The sequence below is a fragment of the Nerophis ophidion genome, linkage group LG04, assembly GCF_033978795.1.
Source record: "Nerophis ophidion isolate RoL-2023_Sa linkage group LG04, RoL_Noph_v1.0, whole genome shotgun sequence".
Lineage (NCBI taxonomy): Eukaryota > Metazoa > Chordata > Actinopteri > Syngnathiformes > Syngnathidae > Nerophis > Nerophis ophidion.
In genome coordinates this window covers 69869890-69892034 of record NC_084614.1, presented here as the reverse complement: position 1 = coordinate 69892034, position 22145 = coordinate 69869890, and the positions used below count along the sequence as shown (strand labels likewise).

The 22145-nt window shown below is 38.8% G+C and overlaps 1 protein-coding gene across 1 annotated transcript in view; it reads left to right on the top strand.

The window, feature by feature from the left end:
- The first annotated feature begins 3484 nt into the window (after nucleotides 1-3484).
- LOC133551811 (aquaporin-11-like) overlaps nucleotides 3485-22145 on the top strand; it is a 33914-nt gene continuing 15253 nt past the window's right edge. The window contains exons 1-2 of the mRNA XM_061898920.1: nucleotides 3485-4192; nucleotides 13293-13409. Of these exons, the coding sequence (XP_061754904.1) occupies nucleotides 3610-4192; nucleotides 13293-13409 (700 nt within the window). The 5' untranslated portion in view covers nucleotides 3485-3609. The remainder of the gene's footprint in view (nucleotides 4193-13292; nucleotides 13410-22145) is intronic.

Sequence of the window (22145 nt, the reverse complement as noted above, 5' to 3'; positions counted from 1 at the left end):
TACCCACCACAAAGTCTAATAGTTTATATATCAATAATGAAATATTAACACTGCAACACATGCCAATACGGCCGGTTTAGTTTACTAAATTGCAATTCTAAATATCCCGCGGAGTTTCTTGTTGAAAACGTCGCCGTGACGTCACAGACTTTCAGGACATATTAGCGCAGCACCATTTGCGACTAAAAGTCGTCTCTTTTCATCGCGCAATTAAACAGTATTCCGGACATTCTGTGTTGCTGAATCTTTTGCAATTTGTTCAATTAATAATGGAGAAGTCAAAGTAGAAAGATGGAATTGAGAAGCTTCAGCCTTTAGCCACACAAACACACGGTGATTCCTTGTTTAAAATTTTCCGGAGGTGAAGCTTTACTATGGATCAGAGCGGTCAAGCGAACATGGATCCCGACTACTTGTCAACCGGCAGGTTTCGGTGAGAAAATTGTGGTAAAAAGTCGCCTCTTACCGGAGATCTGCTGAGCTTGCACCGTCCATGCAGCTGCCGTCGACTTCCCTCAGAGACTGGCCTCAAGACACCCGTGGACACACCCCTCCGACTATCAGGTACTATTTAATCTCACTAAAACACTAGCAACACAATAGAAAGATAAGGGATTTCCCAGAATTATCCTAGTAAATGTGTCTAAAAACATCTGAATCCATCCCAAAACAATCGCCTTTTTTTTTTACTTTATTTTTATATTTTTTTAATTTTTTCTAGTCCTTCCCTATCAATATCATCATCCACGAATCTTTCATCCTCGCTCAAATTAATGGGGAAATTGTCATTTTCTCAGTCCGAATAGCTCTTGCTGCTGGAGGCTCCCATTAAAAACAATGTGAGGACGTGAGGAGCCCTCACCCTTGTGACGTCATCGTCTGCGACTTCCGGTAAAGGCAAGGCTTTTTTATCAGCACCAAAAGTTGCGAACTTTATCGTCGATGTTCTCTTCCAAATCCTTTCAGCAAAAATATGGCAATATCGCGAAATGATCAAGTATGACACATAGAATGGACCTGCTATCCCTGTTTAAATAAGAAAATCTAATTTCAGTAGGTCTTTAACGTGTCTCTAAAGTGGCGCCCAACGAGCGGTTTTACCGTTGTGTGTTCCATTTCGTCCGCCAGAGCTGCTTTATAACTTTGAATGTCTTCTTAATATAAGCCGATTCAAAGTCAAGAGGCCACTAAATATATATTTTATTTTGTTGAGCATCAGCTGTGGTTAATATTGCGAAAGGAGCACATTATTTTCAAAATATGACAACTTTTACAAGGAGGTTTGGCGACAGCAAAGAATGACTAAAAAAAAAACACTGTCTCAAGCAATACAGTTGATGATATTTTATGATATTAAATTATAAATGAGGCAGATGTTCCTACCTGGTAGTCGGTGACTCGGTTCTGCCTCCCGAGGTGACACATCCAAGGGGAGGAAACCGGCTCCTCTTCCTCGCTTAGCGGACATGTCAGAAACAGGTGGCGCGAAGGTGATGCGGAGTCAAGACAAACAATGGGAGAGGACACAAAACCGGAAGTAGACGAACAAAATCATCTCGTTGAGGACGGCGGTGTAGGAGTTAATGTATTTAAACGCCAAACTACAAATACATTAACAAGACAATCTATTTATAAGACTGTTTTAAATAAGGTATTTTCGATTTTGATAAAACTTTGTAGATGTTGTGTTAAATTGTGCTTTATTCTGAAAGCCATTCCGGAAACTATTATATGAAAGCATAATGACATGGTTAACGGTTTAGATAATAATGTTTTTTTCATTATATAAACACAGTTAAATGCTTGTAATTAATCGGAACCCGTATACATTGACACTATTGTATTTTCTCATGTTTTTAGTCAATCAAAAACAATAACCTACACCAAGTTAAGCAAAGTTGTTGTTTTGCAAATACTTGACATCTACTGAAAAATTAACTTTGTAGTTATTTGTGGTATTAATGACTTAAACACAGGATTGCCATCGCCATCAGTGTGTGAATGTGTGTGTGAATGGGTGAATGTGGAAATACTGTCAAAGCGCTTTGGGCTCCTTAAAAGGGGGTAGAAAACCGCTATACAAGTACAACCCATTTACCATTTGGTTTCTAATGGTATTCATTATTTAAAAATGGTTAAGTTATTAGTGATATAATGTTGACTTAAAAACTGGATTTGCTTTCTAGTGGAGGTATTACTATTAATAATCCCAAGACCTGAAAAGTTGTCAAACTGCATCATTTCCCAGTCAAATAAAGTCAAGTCAGATGTCAGCAAATACAGGGGATCAGTATTCAAATGTTGTACAACTAATAATGAAACAAACATTCCAGCCCTTCAGAATGAAACTGTTGCATCATCATTACAGTAAATGAAAACTGAAGCAAGAAGATTTAAATCATTTTTTGTTTGAAAACTAGTACATACACGTATACAAGTAAATGCTAGTTTTTTGTAGAGTTTGATTTTGTGAATTATATTTTGGTCGTCAATTATCAAGGTATTAACAAATTGTTGATGATTATTTTTCATTTTATTCAATTCACTCAATGTTAAAGAAAAATATTGATGCATAAAAATCAATCATCAGCAATAAGTCCGACTTTGGACAAACAGCGCTTCATCCGTGGCTACCGAACCTATGCCCCCTATGCAGAAAAGAAACGGCAGATCAATTGGTCTAAAAGGGGGGGGGGGTCTATTTAAAGGCTAGAGTTTAGAAATTAGTTTTAAGATTGACTTAAATGCTTCTGAGCATCTCTAACTGTTACCGGGAGGGCATTCCAGAGTACTGGAGCCCGAATACAAATTTTTGGGGCTCTGGGAATCCCTAATAAGCCATATGGTACAATACAATCAGCAATATAGGATGGAGCTAGACTGTGTAGCATTTTATACGTAAGTAGTAAAACCTTAAAGTCACATCTTAAGTGCACATGAAGTAAGTGCAGGTGAGCCACATACACATGAATGGAAAGGAGCAAAAAGACGCATAAACATATACTTTAAGCCCCCCAATGAAGAAATTGAAGTTGGGTTTTGCATAAAACTGACTCAAACAGTAACACTTCAGTCAAGTAACTGTGGGCTCTTTTTACTTTACTTTTAGACCCGTACTTTGACTTCTACTCCAGTGCAATTTCAGCAGAGTAAGTACTTTCCTTTTACTTTTTTTATTTATTTTTAATTTATTTTATTTGAAATGTTTATTTATACATTTCAACAATTACAAACAGTAAGTCAAACTTTCCTTTTACTTTCGTACAGGATCCCCCTTTGTGATGCCATCATTTGTTTCCCCTTCAGAATAAAGTGATTCACTGCTCGTGAGGTACTGGTACAAATAAATAATTTTGCCTCCAAATAGTTAAATTAAATATTACTTACAATTCAGAGGCAAAAATGTGTAATAACTACTGTTATGAGTACATTTACTTAAATTCTAAAATGTACTCGCGCTACATTTTGAAAGGTTCAAACCTTTACTTCCTGTGCTATGCAAAAGTCGTTTAAATAGAGAAGGAGGGGATCGTACTCTAACAAAGTTTGTCCTCGTTCGAGGGGGACAATTTACCGAGTTGTAGCCGATGACCTGACCACTTGAGCGGGATGAACGTGTGGGTCTCCCTGGCGGTGTTGGCCGTCGCGGTGCTTCTCAGCGAGGTAGCCCGCCGGGCAGCCATTCGCCTCCTTCGCGGTGCTTCCAGAGCTGCGGTGCTGGAGGCGGCGTCTACCTTCCAGCTCTGCTGCTGCACGCACGAACTCAAGCTGCTCGCCGACGCGGTCGAGCCGGCGGTCAGCCTGACGCTTTGCTACGCCATTACCGTCGTCCACCTGCAGACCTTCCGGGGAGCTTCGTGTAATCCCTGCGGCGTCGTGGAGCGAGTTTGCCGCGGGAGCTGCGGCTTCGGAGCGGCGTTGTCGGTCATTGCCGCGCAGTTCAGCGCCGCTCTGGCCGCGCGGCACTTCGCCGCCTCCGTGTGGTCGCAGGGTCTGTCGGAGAGCCACGTTACGCACCGGCGCTTCGGCTTCAGGTGCTTCGACCCGCTGGGGGGCACCGTTTTGGAGGCGGCCGCCGTGGAGCTGGCTTGTGCCTTCGCCGTCCAAGCCGTGGCTCTGCACGCCCACAAAGTGGACGAGAAACTCCGCGTTCACGTCTTTGCCGCCGTCGTTACCGCGCTGGTGTACACAGGTAAGTGCTGGTGACGAATTTTTAAAAAAACAAAACACCGCCATATTATTTTAATTACCGGAAGTCAAGTATGTAAACATTCAAATTCCTCGAGCGCCGTCACATTTGGAAAGTGTTATTTTTTGTAAGAAACCATTTGGTCTATATTGTGTTTACATTTTCTCTGTTTTTTGATATGGTTGATTCGCTAGGTTGGTGTTTTTCAACCTTTTTTTCAGCCAAGGCAATTTTTTTTCAGAAAACATCAAAAAATTAAAGCTGCAAGCAGCGTTGGTCGAACCCGCCATTGGCTGCCTCCCCCATGACCAGAGCCCTGGTCTAAGTCAGACCTACATAGAGGTTTTTGTTTCATGTCTCTACAACATTCCTAACAGAAGTTACAAGCGGTTTTGTCTGTGTTTTTTCCTAGGGGGCGCTAGAGCGCAATTTAGATTTATGGGGTTTGGTTTTTTATTAGATGGCTATTTTCGCCGGTCCTGATGTGTGTGTAAAATTTGGTGAGTTTTGAAGCATGTTAAGGGGGTCAAATTACAGCTCGGCGTTTCTGGATGTTGTTGATAAATGGCTTTCGCTTTGCGTAGTAGAGCTTTAACTTGAACTTTGAAGCATTTTAAGGGGGTCAAATTACAGCTCAAAGAGACAAAAAGGACATTTTTTAGGGAACTTTGCGCAGGGGTTCTTTGAAGGCGCGTAAAATCAAAACCGGAGCAGTAATCGAAACTCAGAAGTGTTCAATCTCTCTCCTGTGCGAGTTTGAAGCCGACACGACAAACGCGCTCAGAGGAGATAATGTTTGAAAAAAGGTGGCAGGTTTTTACAAAACTTTTATTTTGAAGGGGTAATTTTTAACTTCCTGTTGAATTTTGCTGAATGATGTCAATTATTAAAATGTAGGTCTAAGTGAGACCTACATAGAGGTTTTTGTTTCATGTCTTTCCGGCACTCCTACTGGAAGTTACAAGCAATTTTGTCTGTGTTTTCTTCCTAGGAGCAGTTTTTGCTGTGTTTTATTCAAAAATTGCGCTAGAGCGCAATTTTGAGTTTTGGGCTTTGTTTTTTTCATTAGATTGCAAATTTCGCCAGTCCTGATGTGTGTGCCAAGTTTGGTGAGTTTTGAAGCATTTTAAGGGGGTCAAATTACAGCTCAAAGTGGCAAAATTGCATTTTTTGCGAACATTTTGCTTTGAATGGGTTTTTGCAAAATTGTTGTTGATTTTTGCCCTAGAAAGCAAAATTATAAAATCTAGATATAAGTCAGCCCTATATAATGGTTTTTGTTTCATGTCTCTACGACATTGCTAACGGAAGTTACAAGCAATCTGTTGTTTTTTTTATTTTTGGGTTTGGTTGCTTAATAAGTTGGGCTGCCGCACCATACCGATGTGTTTGTAAAATTTGGTGAGTTTTGAAGCATGTTAAGGGGGTCAAATTACAGCGCGACGGTGCGGAATAATAATTATAAAGAAAGAAAGAATAAAACCTTACAGTTTCAATAGAGTCTTTTGGCCCATTGCAAAAGGACTCCAGGAGTCCTTTTACAATGGGCCTGGCGGACCCTAATGAAACTCAGCAGCTGACACTGACAGTAAAAAGTCGTTCTCGCAATTGTTAGAATCACTATAGCTGAATGAATGAATGAAATAAGTTTATTTCGGTCATATAATCAATCAAATCAATCAACCATTCTGTGTGATCAGTTTTACAGTACAGGTTATACGTAAACAATCATACACATTTACACACACAAAAAAAAGAATAGGCTGAAGCCAAAGCTTATATTTGCCTATCCTATACCTTCACTGAAAATTACATTGCCTGGAACATCAACGTTAAAGGGGAACATTATCACCAAACCTATGCAAGCGTCAATATATACCTTGATGTTGCAGAAAAAAGACCATGTATTTTTTTAACCTGATTTCCAAACTCTAAATGGGTGAATTTTAGCAAATTAATCGCCTTTCTTTTAATTGGTCTTGTAGTGATGACGTCAGAACGTGACGTCACCGAGGTAATACACCCGCCATTTTCATTTTCACATTACAAACACCGGGTCTCAGCTCTGTTATTTTCGTTTTTTTCGACTATTTTTTGGAACCTTGGAGACATCATGCCTCGTCGGTGTGTTGTCGGAGGGTGTAACAACACTAACAGGGAGGGATTCATGTTGCACCCCTGGCAAGAAATCTGCCGCCAGACCCCCATTGAATGTGCCAGAGTGTCTGCACATTTTACCGGGGATGCTAAGGCAGACATGGCACAAAGATGTATGGATAACCTGCAGATGCATTTGTAACGATTAAGTCAACGAAATCACAAAGGTGAGTTTTGTTGATGTTGTTGACTTATGTGCTAATCAGACATATTTGGTCGCAGCATGACTGCCAGCTAATCGATGCTTACATGTTATGCTAATTGATGCTAACATGCTATGCTAATCGATGCTAACATGCTATTTACGCTAGCTGTATGTAAATTTGAAACTAGATACCCACATTTAATGCGAAACAAACACTTACCAATCGACGGATTTAAGTTGCTCAAGTGTCACAAGATGCGAAAGTCCTGATCGTTTGGTCCGCACATTTTACCGGCGATGCTAATAAGGCAGTCATGCTATGGGCCATTTCATTAGGTACACCCATGCTATGGCCGAATAGCTTCAATAGCTATTTGCTCAATAGCTTCAGTTTCTTCTTCAATTTCGTTTTCGCTATCTGCCTCCATACTCCGACCATCTGTTTCAATACATGCGTAATCTGTTGAATCGCTTCAGCCGCTGAAATCCGAGTCTGAATCCGAGCCATTGTCGCTATATCTTGCTGTGGTAACCGCCATGTTGTTTGTATTGGCAGCCCTGTATGACGTCACAGGGAAATGGATAGTGGTTATAAAGATAGCGAAAATAAGGCACTTTAAAGCTTTATTTAGGGATATTCCGGGACCGGTAAAATTTTGAAAAAAACTTAAAAAAATACAACAAGCCACTGGTAACTGATTTTTACTGTTTTTAACCCTTTTGAAATCGTGATAATATTCCCCTTCAAAAAAAAAAATCAATGGGATGAAAGTAATTGTTACTATATTTTATCATTTTCAATTATTTCACCTTTCAAGGTTTTCTTAAACCTTACCAAAGAAGTGCATGTCTTCAGCTCATCACTGAGCTTGTTCCACCATTTAACTCCAAAAACTGTATACATTTGTATTTTATATTCGTTCTCGCTTTATCTATTTAAAAAATCAATATCCCCCGTAAATTATAGTTTTCTCCTCTCAAATGAAATAGCCCAAGAATACAAGCTGGAAGGCTGTTCTTTACTCGAAACATAATTTCCATTGTTTTTAAAAACACAATGTCTGAAAATTTTAATACATTTGAACTTATAAATGATGGATTAGTATGTTCAAAATAGCACACTTTGTGTATTATTCTAGCTCTTGTCTCAAAGTAGGCGTACTGTCACGACCCGTCACATCACGCCGGGTCTTATTTAGAGTTTTTTGCTGTTTTCCTGTGTGTCGTGTTTTAGTTCTTGTCTTGCACTCCTATTTTGTTGATTGTCATATACGGATGTACTTTGTGGACTGATTGATTGATTGATTGATTGATTGAAACTTTTATTAGTAGATTACACAGTTCAATACATATTTCGTACAATTGACCACTAAATGGTTACACCCGAATACATTTTTCAACATGTTTAAGTCAGGGTCCACATTAATCAATTCATGGTACAAATATATACTATCAGCATAATACAGTCATCACACAAGTTAATCATCATAGTATATACGTTGAATTATTTACAATCCGGGGGGTGGGATGAGGAGCTTTGGTTGATATCAGTACTTCAGTCATCAACAATTGCATCAACAGAGAAATGGACATTGAAACAGTGTAGGTCTTACTTGGTAGGATATGTACAGCGAGCAGAGAACATAGTGAGTTCAGATAGCATAAGAACTAGTAAATACATTAGAAATACATTTGATTATTTACATTAGGTTATTTACAATCCAGTGAAATGGGATGTGACGCTGTCTGCTCCACGCGCTGTAAGTCTTTGCTGTCGTCCAGCATTATGTTTTTGTTTACTTTGCAGCCAGTTCAGTTTTAGTTTCATTTTACATAGCCATCCTTAAGCTTCAATGCCTTTTCTTAGCGGTACGGCAACTTAAGTGGCCTACTAACGATATTTCAAAAAGTATAAACATCCTAAAACAAAGCCAACTATCTGTCAGTCAGTTAATAAACTGGAAGCTTAATGTTGGTTTGGTTTGAGTTTCTTTGGCGCTGTCACGCCAAATTTCTTCCCCCCTACAAACCCTCCCGCCCCCCTTCATTTACTTCCGGGGTCATGATTAATACAGACGTTTTGTTAACGCTATGTTATAAAAATATAACGTTATATTGTAAAAATACAGACGTTTTGTTAACGCTATATAAAAAAAAAAAAAAAAAAAAAAAATTACAAACACAAGCTATGGGATGACGTATTTACTTCCAGGGTCACGTTTCCTAACGTTTCCTCTTACGTCATCCCATAGCTTGTGTTTGTAAAAATTTTTTTTATTTTTTTTTTATTTTTTTAAAAATAATTCAGCATTAACATACGTCTGTATTAATCACGACCCCGGAAGTAAATGGGGGGGAAGGTTTTTGTGGGGGGAAGACATTTGGCGTGACAGCGGCAACATGATGCTAACCTTGCATGTTTTTTGCTGTTGGTATGTGAGGGCAATGTTAGCATATAGCTGATATAGCTACGTTACAACTTTTGCTAGCATTTCTATACCAACAACTTTGTTCGTTATAGGGATTTGAAATCCCCCCAAACAAGTCTTGAAGAATTTTGGCTGAAATCCAGATTGTACAACCTCAGCAATATTTGATGCCAGAGGTTCAAACTGCGTTTAGTTACAAGCAAGCTAAATTTCGTACTTTTTCGACGCTCCCTTGAACCCATGTTTAGGTTTATTCGGACGCTTTGAAATTTAACTGTTTGCACAACTTTTGAGGCTTATTGATAATAACGCATACCATGGTGTAAAAAAGGCTTTGCTACACATCTTAAAATAAGGCCAACTATCTCCCAGTCAGCCACAGACGTAGGAGTGGCAACTCTTGCAACCAGCATGTGGTTATTTCATTTTTGATTGGTTGATTGAGACTTTTATTAGTGGATTGCACAGTACAGTACATATTCCGTACAATTGACCACTCAATGGTAACACCCGAATAAGTTTTTCAACTTGTTTAAGTCGGGGTCCACGTATATCAATTCAGGCCTTTTTTTTTTTTTTTTGGTTTGTGCATTAGAAACATTTTTATCGGCACGCTGCCTCCCGCATATTGTGATTACGACAAACCATGTTCCTGACATCTACAAAACAATTAACCTGCTGCCACCTACTGATATGCCAAGCTCTAGACCAGTGGTTCTCAACCTTTTGTCAGTGATGTACCCCCTGTGAATTTTTTTTTAAATCAAGTATCCCCTAATCAGAGCAAAGCATTTCTGGTTGGAAAAAAAGAGATAAAGAAGTAAAATACAGCACTATGTCATCAGTTTCAAATTTATTGAATTGTATAACAGTGCAAAATATTGCTCATTTGTAGTGGTCTTTCTTGAACTATTTGGAAAAAAAGATATAAAAAATAACTAAAAACTTGTTGAAAATAAACAAGTGATTCAATTATAAATAAAGATTTCTACACATAGAAGTAATTATCAACTTAAAGTGCCCTCTTTGGGGATTTTAATAGAGATCCATCTGGATTCATGAACTTCATTTTAAACATTTCTTCACAAAAAAAGAAATTTTTAACATCAATATTTATGGCACATGTCCCCAAACAATCTAGCTGTCAACACTGAATATTGCATTGTTGCATTTATTTTCACAGTTTATGAACTTACATTCATATTTTGTTGATGTATTATTCAATAAATATATTTATAAAGGATTTTAGAATTGTTGCTATTTTTAGAATATTTCAAAAAAATCTCACGTACCCCTTGGCATACCTTCAAGTACCCCCAGGGGTACTCGTACCCCCATTTGAGAACCACTGCTCCAGACAGTACAGACACTCAACAACAGCACATTTGCGGATTATAATTACTGGTTTGCAAAAAAACTTTTTTAACCTAATTAGGTGAAATTACATAATCTCCCACGCCACACCAGACTATATCTCACTGTATACTAGTGTGCCGCCGCGGCACAGTGGTTGAAAAACACTGAGGTACAGCATCTACACTTTTATTGTTCTTAAGGTGCGTTCCATTTACCTTAAAAGTTGGATGTCGGCGATGGAAAAGGCGTCACAGGTGTGTTGTGAGTCTTCCATTTATGAGGTTGAAAATCAAGATGGCCACATCCACCAAAGCAGTTCTAGCGATGTAGAAGGTATATATACCACATGAAATTTTTTTTATTTCTTACGCCAGTTTTTTTTTCAATTGTCAATCAATCAATCAATGTTTATTTATATAGCACCAAATCACAAATGTCTCAAAGGACTGCACAAATCATTACGACTACAACATCCTCGGAAGAACCCACAAAAGGGCAAGGAAAACTCACACCCAGTGGGCAGGGAGAATTCACATCCAGTGGGACGCCAGTGACAATGCTGACTATGAGAAACCTTGGAGAGGACCTCAGATGTGGGCAAACCCCCCCCCCCCCCCCCTAGGGGACCGAAAGCAATGGATGTCGAGCGGGTCTAACATGATGCTGCGAAAGTTCAATCCATAGTGGCTCCAACACAGCCGCGAGAGTTCAGTCCAAAGCGGATCCAAGACAGCAGCGAGAGTCCCGTCCACAGGAGACCATCTCAAGCGGAGGCGGAGCAGCAGTGTAGAGATGTCCCCAATCGATACAGGCGAGCGGTCCATCCTGGGTCCCGACGAGCGGTCCAATTGTGCCGTGAGATACAGTCTGGTGTGCCGTGGGAGATTATGTAATTTCACCGAATTGGGTTAAAAATATTTTTTGCAAAACCCGTAATTATAATCCGCAAATGTGCCGTTGTTGAGTGTCTGTGCTGTCTAGAGCTCGGCATATCAACAGGTGGCAGCAGGTAGCTAATTGCTTTGTTTGTGTCGGCAACATGGTTTAAGCCAGTGTTTTTCAACCACTGTGCCGTGATATATAGTCTGGTGTGCCGTGTGAGATTATGTAAATTCACCTAATTGGGTTAAAAATATTTTTTTGTTAACGAGTAATTATAACCCGAAAATAATGTGTTGTTGTTTAGTGTCTGTGTTGTCCAAAGCTCGGCAGAGTAACCGTGTAATACTCTTCCATATCAGTAGGTGGCAGCTGGTAGCTAATTGTTTTGTAGAATTTGGGAACATGGTTTGTCGTGATCACAATATGCGGGAGGCAGTGTGAGGTAAAAAAGGTACCTAACGCTAAAACCAAAAATAAACAAAAGGCGAGTGCCACTAAAAAAAAGCATTGAAGCTTAAGGTTGCAAAGTAAACAAAAACAGAATGCTGGAGCAAAGACTTACAGCGTGTGGAGCAGACGGCGTCCACAAAGTACATCAGTACATAACATGACAATCAACAATGTCCCCACCAAGAAGGATAGCGTCCGCACAATTTAAATAGTCTTGTTTGCAAAAACAAAGCAGGTGCGGGGAATAGCGTTCAAGGAAGACATCAAACTGCTACAGGAAAATACCAACAAAACAGGAAAAAACATAAAAATAGGAGCGCAAGACAATGACTACACAAAATCCCCCAAAAAACTCCAAATAAGTCACGGCGTGATGTTGCAGGTGGTTTTATATATATATATATATATATATATATATATATATATATATATATATATATATATTCATATATATATATTCATATATATATATATGTATATATATATATATATATATATATATATATATATACATATATATATATCAGGGGTGTAACGGTACGTGTATTTGTATTGAACCGTTTCGGTACGGGGGTTTTGGTTTGGTTCAGAGGTGTACCGAATGAGTTTCCACACGGACATATTAAGTAGCGTACCGCACGTTGTGTAAACAATGCACACCGAGGCACAATACACAGCATGCTAGTAGCGACCGGGCTACGATAGACTGACCATACCTCCTCATTTCACCGGATATGTCCTCTTTTGCTGGGCTGTCCGGGTGGAGTTTCTTAAATGCCTCAAATGTCCGGCATTTTAAGTTAGGATTGCGTGCATTTTAAATGTACGTTCAGGGTTAAGAAGTGGTTAAAAACAAAACAAATTGTGCAAGCAGCAGCAGTCGTGTGGGAGTGACAGAGAGAGCGAGAGAGTTATGATAAACACGCATGTGTCGCCAGGCTCTGCTTTTTACCCATAGATTTATCAGATTTTATTTTTTATTATCTGTAGCAGGGGTGTCAAAAGTGTGCCCCGAAAGCCATTTGCGGCCCACAGCTAATGTTTTAAATGCCCACGGAACATTCTAAAAATGCTATTAAAATAAACAAAAACATGAGCAAAAGTGAAAATAAAAAAGCTTATAGGCTAAAAGTAATTTAGAAAAAGTTGCAATGTTGACTAATAAAACAAAGCTGTTTTTTTTTTCTTTCAAACTGTCATTGCACAAAACATAATATTGAATCAAAATCAACGTTATTATGAATTATTGACCTACCCAAGATTCCCATTACTTCACATCAAATATGTCACTAAGAAAAATATTTTTGGTGGAAGATGTTGCAAATTTGGTAAATAAATAACCAAAAAATTTATATTTCGTTGTTTTCTTACTGTACCGAAAATTAACCGAACCGTGACCTCTGAACCGAGGTACGTACCGAACCAAAATACATATATATAAAGCCCAGCCCTCCTAGCAAGTAAAATATTCACATTGTGCTTTAGTCGTCAAACACATTTATTTTTGACTTAAGCGCCAACCTGTTGTCCTTAAGGGTGAACTTCATGAATTTATCGCATTTCACGGGAAAAATATGCTGTGAAAATTTTTGTGGTGTACAGTAATCTGATCTCGTCAAATAATTCCTGTTGACTCATGTTAACATTCTGCAGTTTTATCACCGTTTGTTTTGTCGATCCACAGGTGGCAGCATTTCCGGGGCGGTCTTTAACCCCGTCCTGGCCTTCTCCGTCCAGTTCCCCTGCAGCGGACACACCTACCTGGAATACTGCTTCATTTACTGGCTGGGACCAGCCTTAGGTAAGTCAACGCTGGAAGCAAAAGTAAAAGTATGTTTTTATTGTTTGAAAAATCGCCTCGCGCTGTGTGTGGGCTCTCAGGCTTCGCGGGCTGCGTCCTGCTCTTTGAGAAGATCCTCCCGTTCCTGTCGAGCACGAACTCCGCGGGCCGCCACGTTCACAAACACAAGGGCCAATAGTCAAACGTTGGCATTTGTGTTGTGCCACGGTTTTACCTCACTCGCTCAGATCTTTTAACTTAATGTGAAAATATTATTATACAACTGTGAAGTTTGTCGTTTAGTTAAGTTACTGGTAGGTCTTGATTGATTGACTGATTGATTGAAACTTTTGTTAGTAGATTGCACAGTTCAGTACATATTCCGTACAATTGACCACTAAATGGTAACACCCGAATAAGTTTTTCAACTTGTTTAAGTCGGGGTCCACGTTAATCAATTCATGGTACAAATATATACTATCAGCATAATAAAGTCATCACACAAGTTAATAATAGTCGTGAGTTGAAACCCCGGCCGAGTTATACCAGAGACTATAAAAATGGGACCCATTACCTCCCTGCTTGGCACTCAGCATATAGGGTTGTAATTTGGGGTTAAATCACCAAAAATGAGTCCCGGGCACGGCCACACTGCTCCCCTCACTTCCCAGGGGGTGATCAAGGGTGATGGGTCAAATGCAGTGAATAATTTCGCCACACTTATTGTTTGTGAGACAATCATGTGTACTTTAACTTTAACAACACATAAAAAGTAGTATTTTTTTCGTAATAGTAGCTAATTATACTGTTCACCTTCTGTGTGCCTTATTTATAGTGAAGCTTGTGTCGGAAATGTGTCAGGTTTTACTGTGAATATATTAAAAAGAGATCTATGGAGACATTACAGGCCTACTGAAATGAGATTTTCTTATTTAAACGGGAATAGCAGGTCCATTCTATGTGTCTTACTTGATCATTTCGCGATATTGCCATATTTTTGCTGAAAGGATTTAGTAGAGAACATCGACGATAAAGTTCGCAACTTTTGGTCGCTAATAGAAAAGCCCTGCCTTTATCGGAAGTATGTGCGCGTGACGTCACAAGTTGCAGGGCTCCACACATATTCGCATTGTTTTTAATGGGAGCCACCAGCAGGAAGAGCAATTCTGAACCGAGAAAGCGACAATTTCCCCATTAAATTGAGCGAGGATGAAAGATTTGGGAATTAGGATATTGATAGTGAAGGACTAGAAAGAAAGAAAAAGCAACGGCTCAGGGCGGCGGCAGTGTGAGCGTTTCAAATGTAATTAGACACATTTACTAGGATAATTCTGGAAGATCCCTTATCTGCTTATTGTTTTAATACTGTTTTGGTGAGATTTTAAAGATTGTAAAGACATACCTCGAGGTCGGATGGCTGCGGAGAACACGCAGTGTCTCAGAGAGAAGCCGAGGAGCCAAGCTCACAGCTGCCTTTTAAACAGCTACTGCAGGATGACGAATAATCCAGTGATTTCTCCGCTAAGATATATATCACGATTTCCCGATCCAAAAACATGCTGGTTGACGTGGAGAAAACATGTTTGCTTGACCGCTCTGTGTTAAAAACAAAGAAACACCGGCTGTGTCTCGGTGCTAAAAACAGCTGCAATACACCGCTTTCCACCAACAGCATTGTTTTTTTATAGTCTCCATTATTAAATGAACAAATTGCAAAAGATTCAGCAACACAGATGTCCAAAATACTGGGTAATTACGCCATGAACAGAGACAACTTTTAGCAGTGTTTGGTGCAGCGCTAATGTTTCCTTACAGTCCGTGACGTCACGCGTACACGTAATCATTCCGCGACGTTTTTTCAACAAGAAACTCGCGGGAAATTTAAAATTGCAATTTAGTAAACTAAAAAGGCCGTATTGGCATGTGTTGCAATGTTAATATTTCATCATTGATATATAAACTATCAGACTGCATGGTCGGTAGTTGTGGGTTTCAGTAGGCCTTTAAATTCTCATAGTCTTGTCATTATGTTTAAATGATGCCTTAATTCGCAAGTAACACACGGCCAAAAGTACAACAATATAACACCATTTTGGCACTTTATGACATTAACGTAACAAAAACGTGTAATTTCTTTCTTAATATTTTTTTTTTTTTAATTTTTAACATTTGGATATCAGAAAACGGTTTGTTAAAAAGTATCATTTTAGTAAAGCTTGTGTCTGAAATGCGTGGATTTTTACTGTGAATATATTAAAAAGCGATCTATCGAGACTATAAATTCTCTGTTGTCATAATGTTGTCATTATGTCTTAATGTCGCCTTGATTAGCGAGTAGCACACGGTGACAAGAGGCTGGAAAAAAAATTATTTTTGTAATACAGTACACACTTGACTGAAAATAGTGGATGGAAACACTCAAAAGCACAAAAAAATAACACAATTTCGGCACTTTACAACATTAACGTAATGAAAATGTGTAATTTCTTTTGCAATATAATTTTTTCCAGAACACTTGGAAATCAGAAAACAGTTTGTTAAAAAGTATCATTTTATTACAGGCTTTGACTGAAATAGGTCGATTTTTACCATGAATGTATTAAAAAGTAGTCTAGAAATACATTAAATACTCTGTTGTCATTATGTCTTAATGTCGGCTTAATTGGTGAGTAGCTCATGGCGACAAAAAGCCGGAAAAAAAATATATATATATATATTTTTTGTAATACAGTACACACTTGACTGAAAATATTGGATGGAAAGACTCAAAAGCACAAAAAAATAACACAATTTCGGCACTTTACGACATTAACGTAATGAAAATGTGTAATTTCTTTTGCAATATTATTTTTTCCAGAACACTTGGAAATCAGAAAACAGTTTGTTAAAAAGTATCATTTTAGTACAGGCTTTGACTGAAATAGGTCGATTTTTACCATGAATGTATTAAAAAGTAGTCTAGAAATACATTAAATACTCTGTTGTCATTATGTCTTAATGTCGGCTTAATTGGTGAGTAGCTCATGGCGACAAAAGGCCGGAAAAAAATATATATATATATATTTTTTGTAATACAGTACACACTTGACAGTAAATAATGGATGGAATCCCTCAAAATTACTAAAAATAAATAAATAATTGGCACTTTACGACATTAATAAAGTACTATCTATTAAGGTAACAACAATGTGTAATTCTTTCGCAATGTTGTTTTTTCTAAAACACTTGGAAATCAGAAAACGGTTTGTTAGAAATGATCATTTTAGTAAAGCTTTAATTTAAGTATTTTTTTTTGTCATACGATCAAGTTAGAAATAATCCTTTCTGTTTCAAACAAAGCATGTATTTTATTGATCTTAGCGCTGAAACCTGGTTGAGGGGTGAAGTTTACAACAGTGCTTGCATTTTAGTTAAATGTATTTCGGAAAATGTGCCTTAAAACCGTCTTTTGTAAAGCGGTCGGTTAAAATAGGCAATTTATGTCTCTAATGCTGTTTTTTGATTACTTATGGAGGGGGAAAGTGCTAAATTGTCCTGTGTAAGGATACATTTCATGAATTCGGGGTGCTTGGAAATAGGAAAAAGTTGGTTAAAGAAATTGAAGTGTAATTCTTAATTGTACGATAAAGTAAAATAACTGTTGCTAATCACGATATAGTGGTTTATAACTTATTTCACAGATCTTATCGCTAAATTGTGGATCCATCCATCCATCCATCTTCTTCCGCTTATCAGAGGTCGGGTCGCGGGGGCAGCAGCCTAAGCAGGGAAGCCCAGACTTCCCTCTCCCCAGCCACTTCGTCTAGCTCTTCCCGGGGGATCCCGAGGCGTTCCCAGGCCAGCCGGGAGACATAGTCTTCCCAACGTGTCCTGGGTCTTCCCCGTGGCCTCCTACCGGTTGGACGTGCCCTAAACACCTCCCTCGGGAGGCGTTCGGGTGGCATCCTGACCAGATGCCCGAACCACTTAATCTGGCTCCTCTCGATGTGGAGGAGCAGCGGCTTTACTTTGAGTTCCTCCCGGATGACAGAGCTTCTCACCCTATCTCTAAGGGAGAGCCCCGCCACACGGCGGAGGAAACTCCTTTCGGCCGCTTGTACCCGTGATCTTATCCTTTCGGTCATGACCCAAAGCTCATGACCATAGGTGAGGATGGGAATGTAGATCGACCGGTAAATTGAGAGCTTTGCCTTCCGGCTCAGCTCCTTCTTCACCACAACAGATCGGTACAACGTCCGCATTACTGAAGACGCCGCACAAATTGTGGATGATAGGTGAAATTAATGAACGTTTAATGTGCTCTAATGTGATATTGTAACACGATCAGGTAAAATAATCAATTTCTCTCGCTGTGATCGATGGCGTGTTTTATTGATTTTTAGCGCAAAGTTGTGGCTCTTAAGGGTAAATTCTATGGATTCGAAGATCTCAAAAATGGGAAAAATCTGGATGAAGAAATTTAAGTAAAACCTTTGGTCGTACAATCAAATAAAAATAATCCTTTCTGTCAATAATTACACGTATTTTATCGATCTTCGTGCAAAATCGTGGTGGGGTGAAATTAAATCTGCTTTGAGGAAAAATGTGTTATGATTTCTAAAATGCTAATCATGTTGTAATGTCTTATTTTGTAGAATTTCAGAAATTTAGAGCACTCAAAAATAAGAAATTGTTGCATTTTTAGAGACATTTTTTCCCCCCCTAATTTTTACATACCGAGATAAAATTATGGCAAACTGTTCTTGAGGGCCAAAATGGGACGTTAGTCTTTTTTTTTTTTTTTTTTTTGTGACGTGTCAGTTACTCAAATGCTTCAATTTAGTTAATTCAGTTTTCTGCTAAAGGTCGTTTATTGACTCTTGATTATTTACACTTCAAATAAAACAGCCCAAAGTACAAAATAAATGTTTGTTAAAAATGTAAAGCGGTGCCAAATATAAATGTAAGCACTAACACCAGTGCCTTAAATGCCCAGAATGCTTACTGAATGTTGTGACATGAATGCAAATGTTTTTATACGATGTATTTTACAGGGGGGGGGGAGACATTGTCAATAAACATTTTCAAAAAGCTTGATCTGTGCTTGGACTTGTTTTTTTGGTCATGTAAAACTTTGCATCGTTAAATGGACCCTGGGACGTGTGTTCAGCCCAAGGGGGTTATAAAATGTCATCCACCTGACACGATTACGCAAGGCGACCTTTGCACTCTCCAGCAGTACTGTCCACTCGGCACATTTAACACATTAACAACTTGAATGGCACTGAAGTGAGAAGAGTAAAGACCTCCACCAAGGGAAAGCAGCCCCACTTTGGCACCAATTTAAGGTGTATTTTATATTTAGTTTAAATGTATTATTTTCTAATTGTTGAGAGAGGCTCCAGCGCCCCCCCCCCCCCTGCGACCCCAAATGGGACAATCGGTAGAAAATTGATGGATGAATGTTTTTATTCATTTACTGTGAAAAGCAAAGCGGTGTTACATTGACAGCAGTTCAATACACAATATTGCACTCTGCTTCCCTCTGCTGGCGGACACAATAATTACTTCAATGGTACCTTGGACTTTATGACGATTTAAAAGGGAAAAATATTACATTTTATTTCTGAAAATTACTCTAGTCACTTTTACAATATCTGCAAAAACGCTTGTCAAAGATCCTCTATATCAGGGGTCTCAGATATACGGCCCATGGGCCAATTGCGGCCCGCGAGACGTTATTTTGCGGCCCCCACCTTAATATGAATGTAATGTTAGTGCAGTCCGCAAGTTTTATATGAATGGTGCTTGACAGCGTTGTGTTATCCATCCATCCATTTTCTACCGCTTATTCCCTTTGGGGTCGCTTGGAGCGCTGGTGCCTATCTCAGCTACAATCGGGCGGAAGGCGGCGTACACGCTGGACAAGTCGCAAACTCATCACAGGGCCAACACAGATAGACAACATTCACACTCACATTCACACACTAGGACCAATTTAGTGTTGCCAATCAACCTATCCCCAGGTGCATGTCTTTGGAAGTGGGGACGAACCCGGAGGGAACCCACCCATTCACGGGGAGGACATGCAAACTCCACCCAGAAAGATCCCGAGCCCAGGATTGAACCCTGACTACTCAGGACCTTGGTATTGTGAGGCAGACGCACTAACCCCTCTTACACCCTGAAGCCCGCGTTGTGTTATTTGGGTCCAAAATGGTTCTTTCAACGTTTTGGGTTGCCTACCCCTGCGTTAGTGGAAAAGCGGCAAATGAGTGAAAGCGACAGAGACGTTGCCATGGAGACGAGGGTTTTCATATGTGCCTGGCTGCAGTTGCACCGCGACACCTGTCCGTCAGTTATAACAGTCCCCAATAACCTAGACCAATTCAAACCGTTATTTGTTTTTTTTTATTGTTTAATTTGCATTGCCTCACACAATGAACACTACATATATTTCTATATGACGCCGGAAAACACTCCGGGAGCCGTCACTTTTTTGCGCTCGCTATCCCGGTACTTTCCTGGCTATTATCCGCCGACCCCCGTGTTGCTTTAGGGAGGAAAAGCGGAACGAAACACATTGCGGAATTAACATTCTCCGTTCGTCGGCTAAATACAAATATATTCCACAACCCCAAACATGTCTTTTTCAAAGCTTGCAGTGATAAAGGTTTGTGATGAGCAAAGACAATTCCAGGAAAAGTGGGAGATGCATTATTTCTTTGTTGAGCACAGGGGCACCCAGGCGCGTCTTATTTGCACAGAGAAAAAAAAAATTCAAGAAATCTTTTTTTGCGGCCCAGACTCTGCATCCAGTGTCCCCCAGGTAAATTGAGTTTGAGGCCCCTGTTCTATATGATGGAAGAACTCTGCAGTTTTATGGACCTACTGCAAAATACTGATAGAACTGTTTTGTTTTGTTTTTTAACAAAATTTTGCAAGAAATGCTGGGTAAAGGTCCACTGATTTAAGTCTTATGCTAATTTTAAGTTCCTCCAGATAAAGCACTAGTCAAAGATCGTCTAATGACAGGAGACTTCTTGCAAAAATGTGAGTTAAAGATCATCTACTTAACAGGTCCACATTTGTTTTTATGAATGTACTGTAAAAAATAAAAGCTAGTCGAAGGTCCTTGATATGACATAGGAGCACTATGTTGTATTTTTAAGACCTACTGCAAAAACTAGTCAAAGAGCCAATATATGACAGGATTAATCAGCTGTTGAGGCGCTACTGCAAAAACTCTAGTCAAAGATCCTCTATATGAGGGGAGTGCTCCGCTGTTTGTTTTTTTTTAACTTCCTACAAAAATATGAGTTAAAAATCCTCTATATAACAAGTCCACATTTGTTTTTTCGAATGTACTGTAAAGCGAGTCAAAGATCCTTGATATGACATAGGAACACTATGTTGTATTTTTTAAGACCTATGGCAAAAAACTAGTCCAAGATCCAATATATTAAAGGTTACTCAGATGTTTTAAGGAGCTACTGCCAAACAAGTGTTGAAGATCCTGTAATTGACAGTAGTGGTCCGCTGTTTTTTAAAGACCTAGAAATGTTAGTTAAAGATCCTCAATGTAACAGATCCATATCTGTTTTTAAGAATGTCCTGTAAAAAAAATCAAAGCTAGTCAAACATCCTTGATACGACATAGTAGCACTAAGTTGTATTTTAAGAGCTACTGCAAAAACACTAGTCCAAGATCCTCTATATGACAGGAGTACTCCGCTGTTTTTTCTAATTTTTTGCAAATGTGTGGGTTAAAGATTCTCTTTATTACAAGTCCACATTTGTTTTTGCGAATGTACTGTAAAAAATAAAAGCTAGTCAAAGATCCTTTAGATGACATAGGAACACTGTTGTATTTTTAAGACCTAATGCAAAAAACTAGTCCAAGGTCCAATATATGACAGGATTACTCAGCTGTTTTAAAGAGCTAGTGCCAAACAAGTGTTAAAGATCCTGAAATTGACAGTAGTGGTCCTCTGTTTTTTAAATAATTCTTGCAAAAAGTGAGTTAAATATCCTCAATGTAACAGGTCCATATCTGTTTTAAGAATGCCCTGTAAAAAAAAAAAATCAAAGCTAGTCAAAGATCCTTGATACAACATAGTGGCACTAAGTTGTATTTTAAGAACTACTGCAAAAACACTAGTCAAAGTTCCTCTATATGATGAGAGCGCTTTGCTGTTTTTTTTAAAGACATCTTGCAAAAATGTGAGTTAAAGATCATCTATATAACAGGTCCACATTTGTTTGTATGAATGTACTGTAAAAAAAAATAAAAGCTAGTCAAAGATCCTTGATATGACATAGGAGCGTTATGCTGTATTTTTAAGACTTACTGCAAAAAAAAAAAAAAAAAATAGTCCAAGATCCAAAATGTGACCGGATTACTCAGCTGTTTTATGGAGCTAATGCCAAACAGAAGTCAAAGATCCTCTAACTGACAGAATCACTCAAATGTTTTTAAAGAGCTACTGCAAAAACACAAGTCAAAGATCCTCTATATCAGTGGTTCTCAAATGGGAGTACGCGGACCCCTGGGGGTACTAGAAGGTATGCCAAGGGGTATGTGAGATTTTTTTTTTTAAATATTCTAAAAATAGCAACAATTCAATAATCCTTTATAAGTATATTTATTTAATAATACTTCAACAAAATATGAATATAAGTTCATAAACTGTGAAAAGAAATGCAACAATGCAATATTCAGTGTTGACAGCTAGATTTTTTGTGGACATGTTCCATAAATATTGATGTTAAAGATTT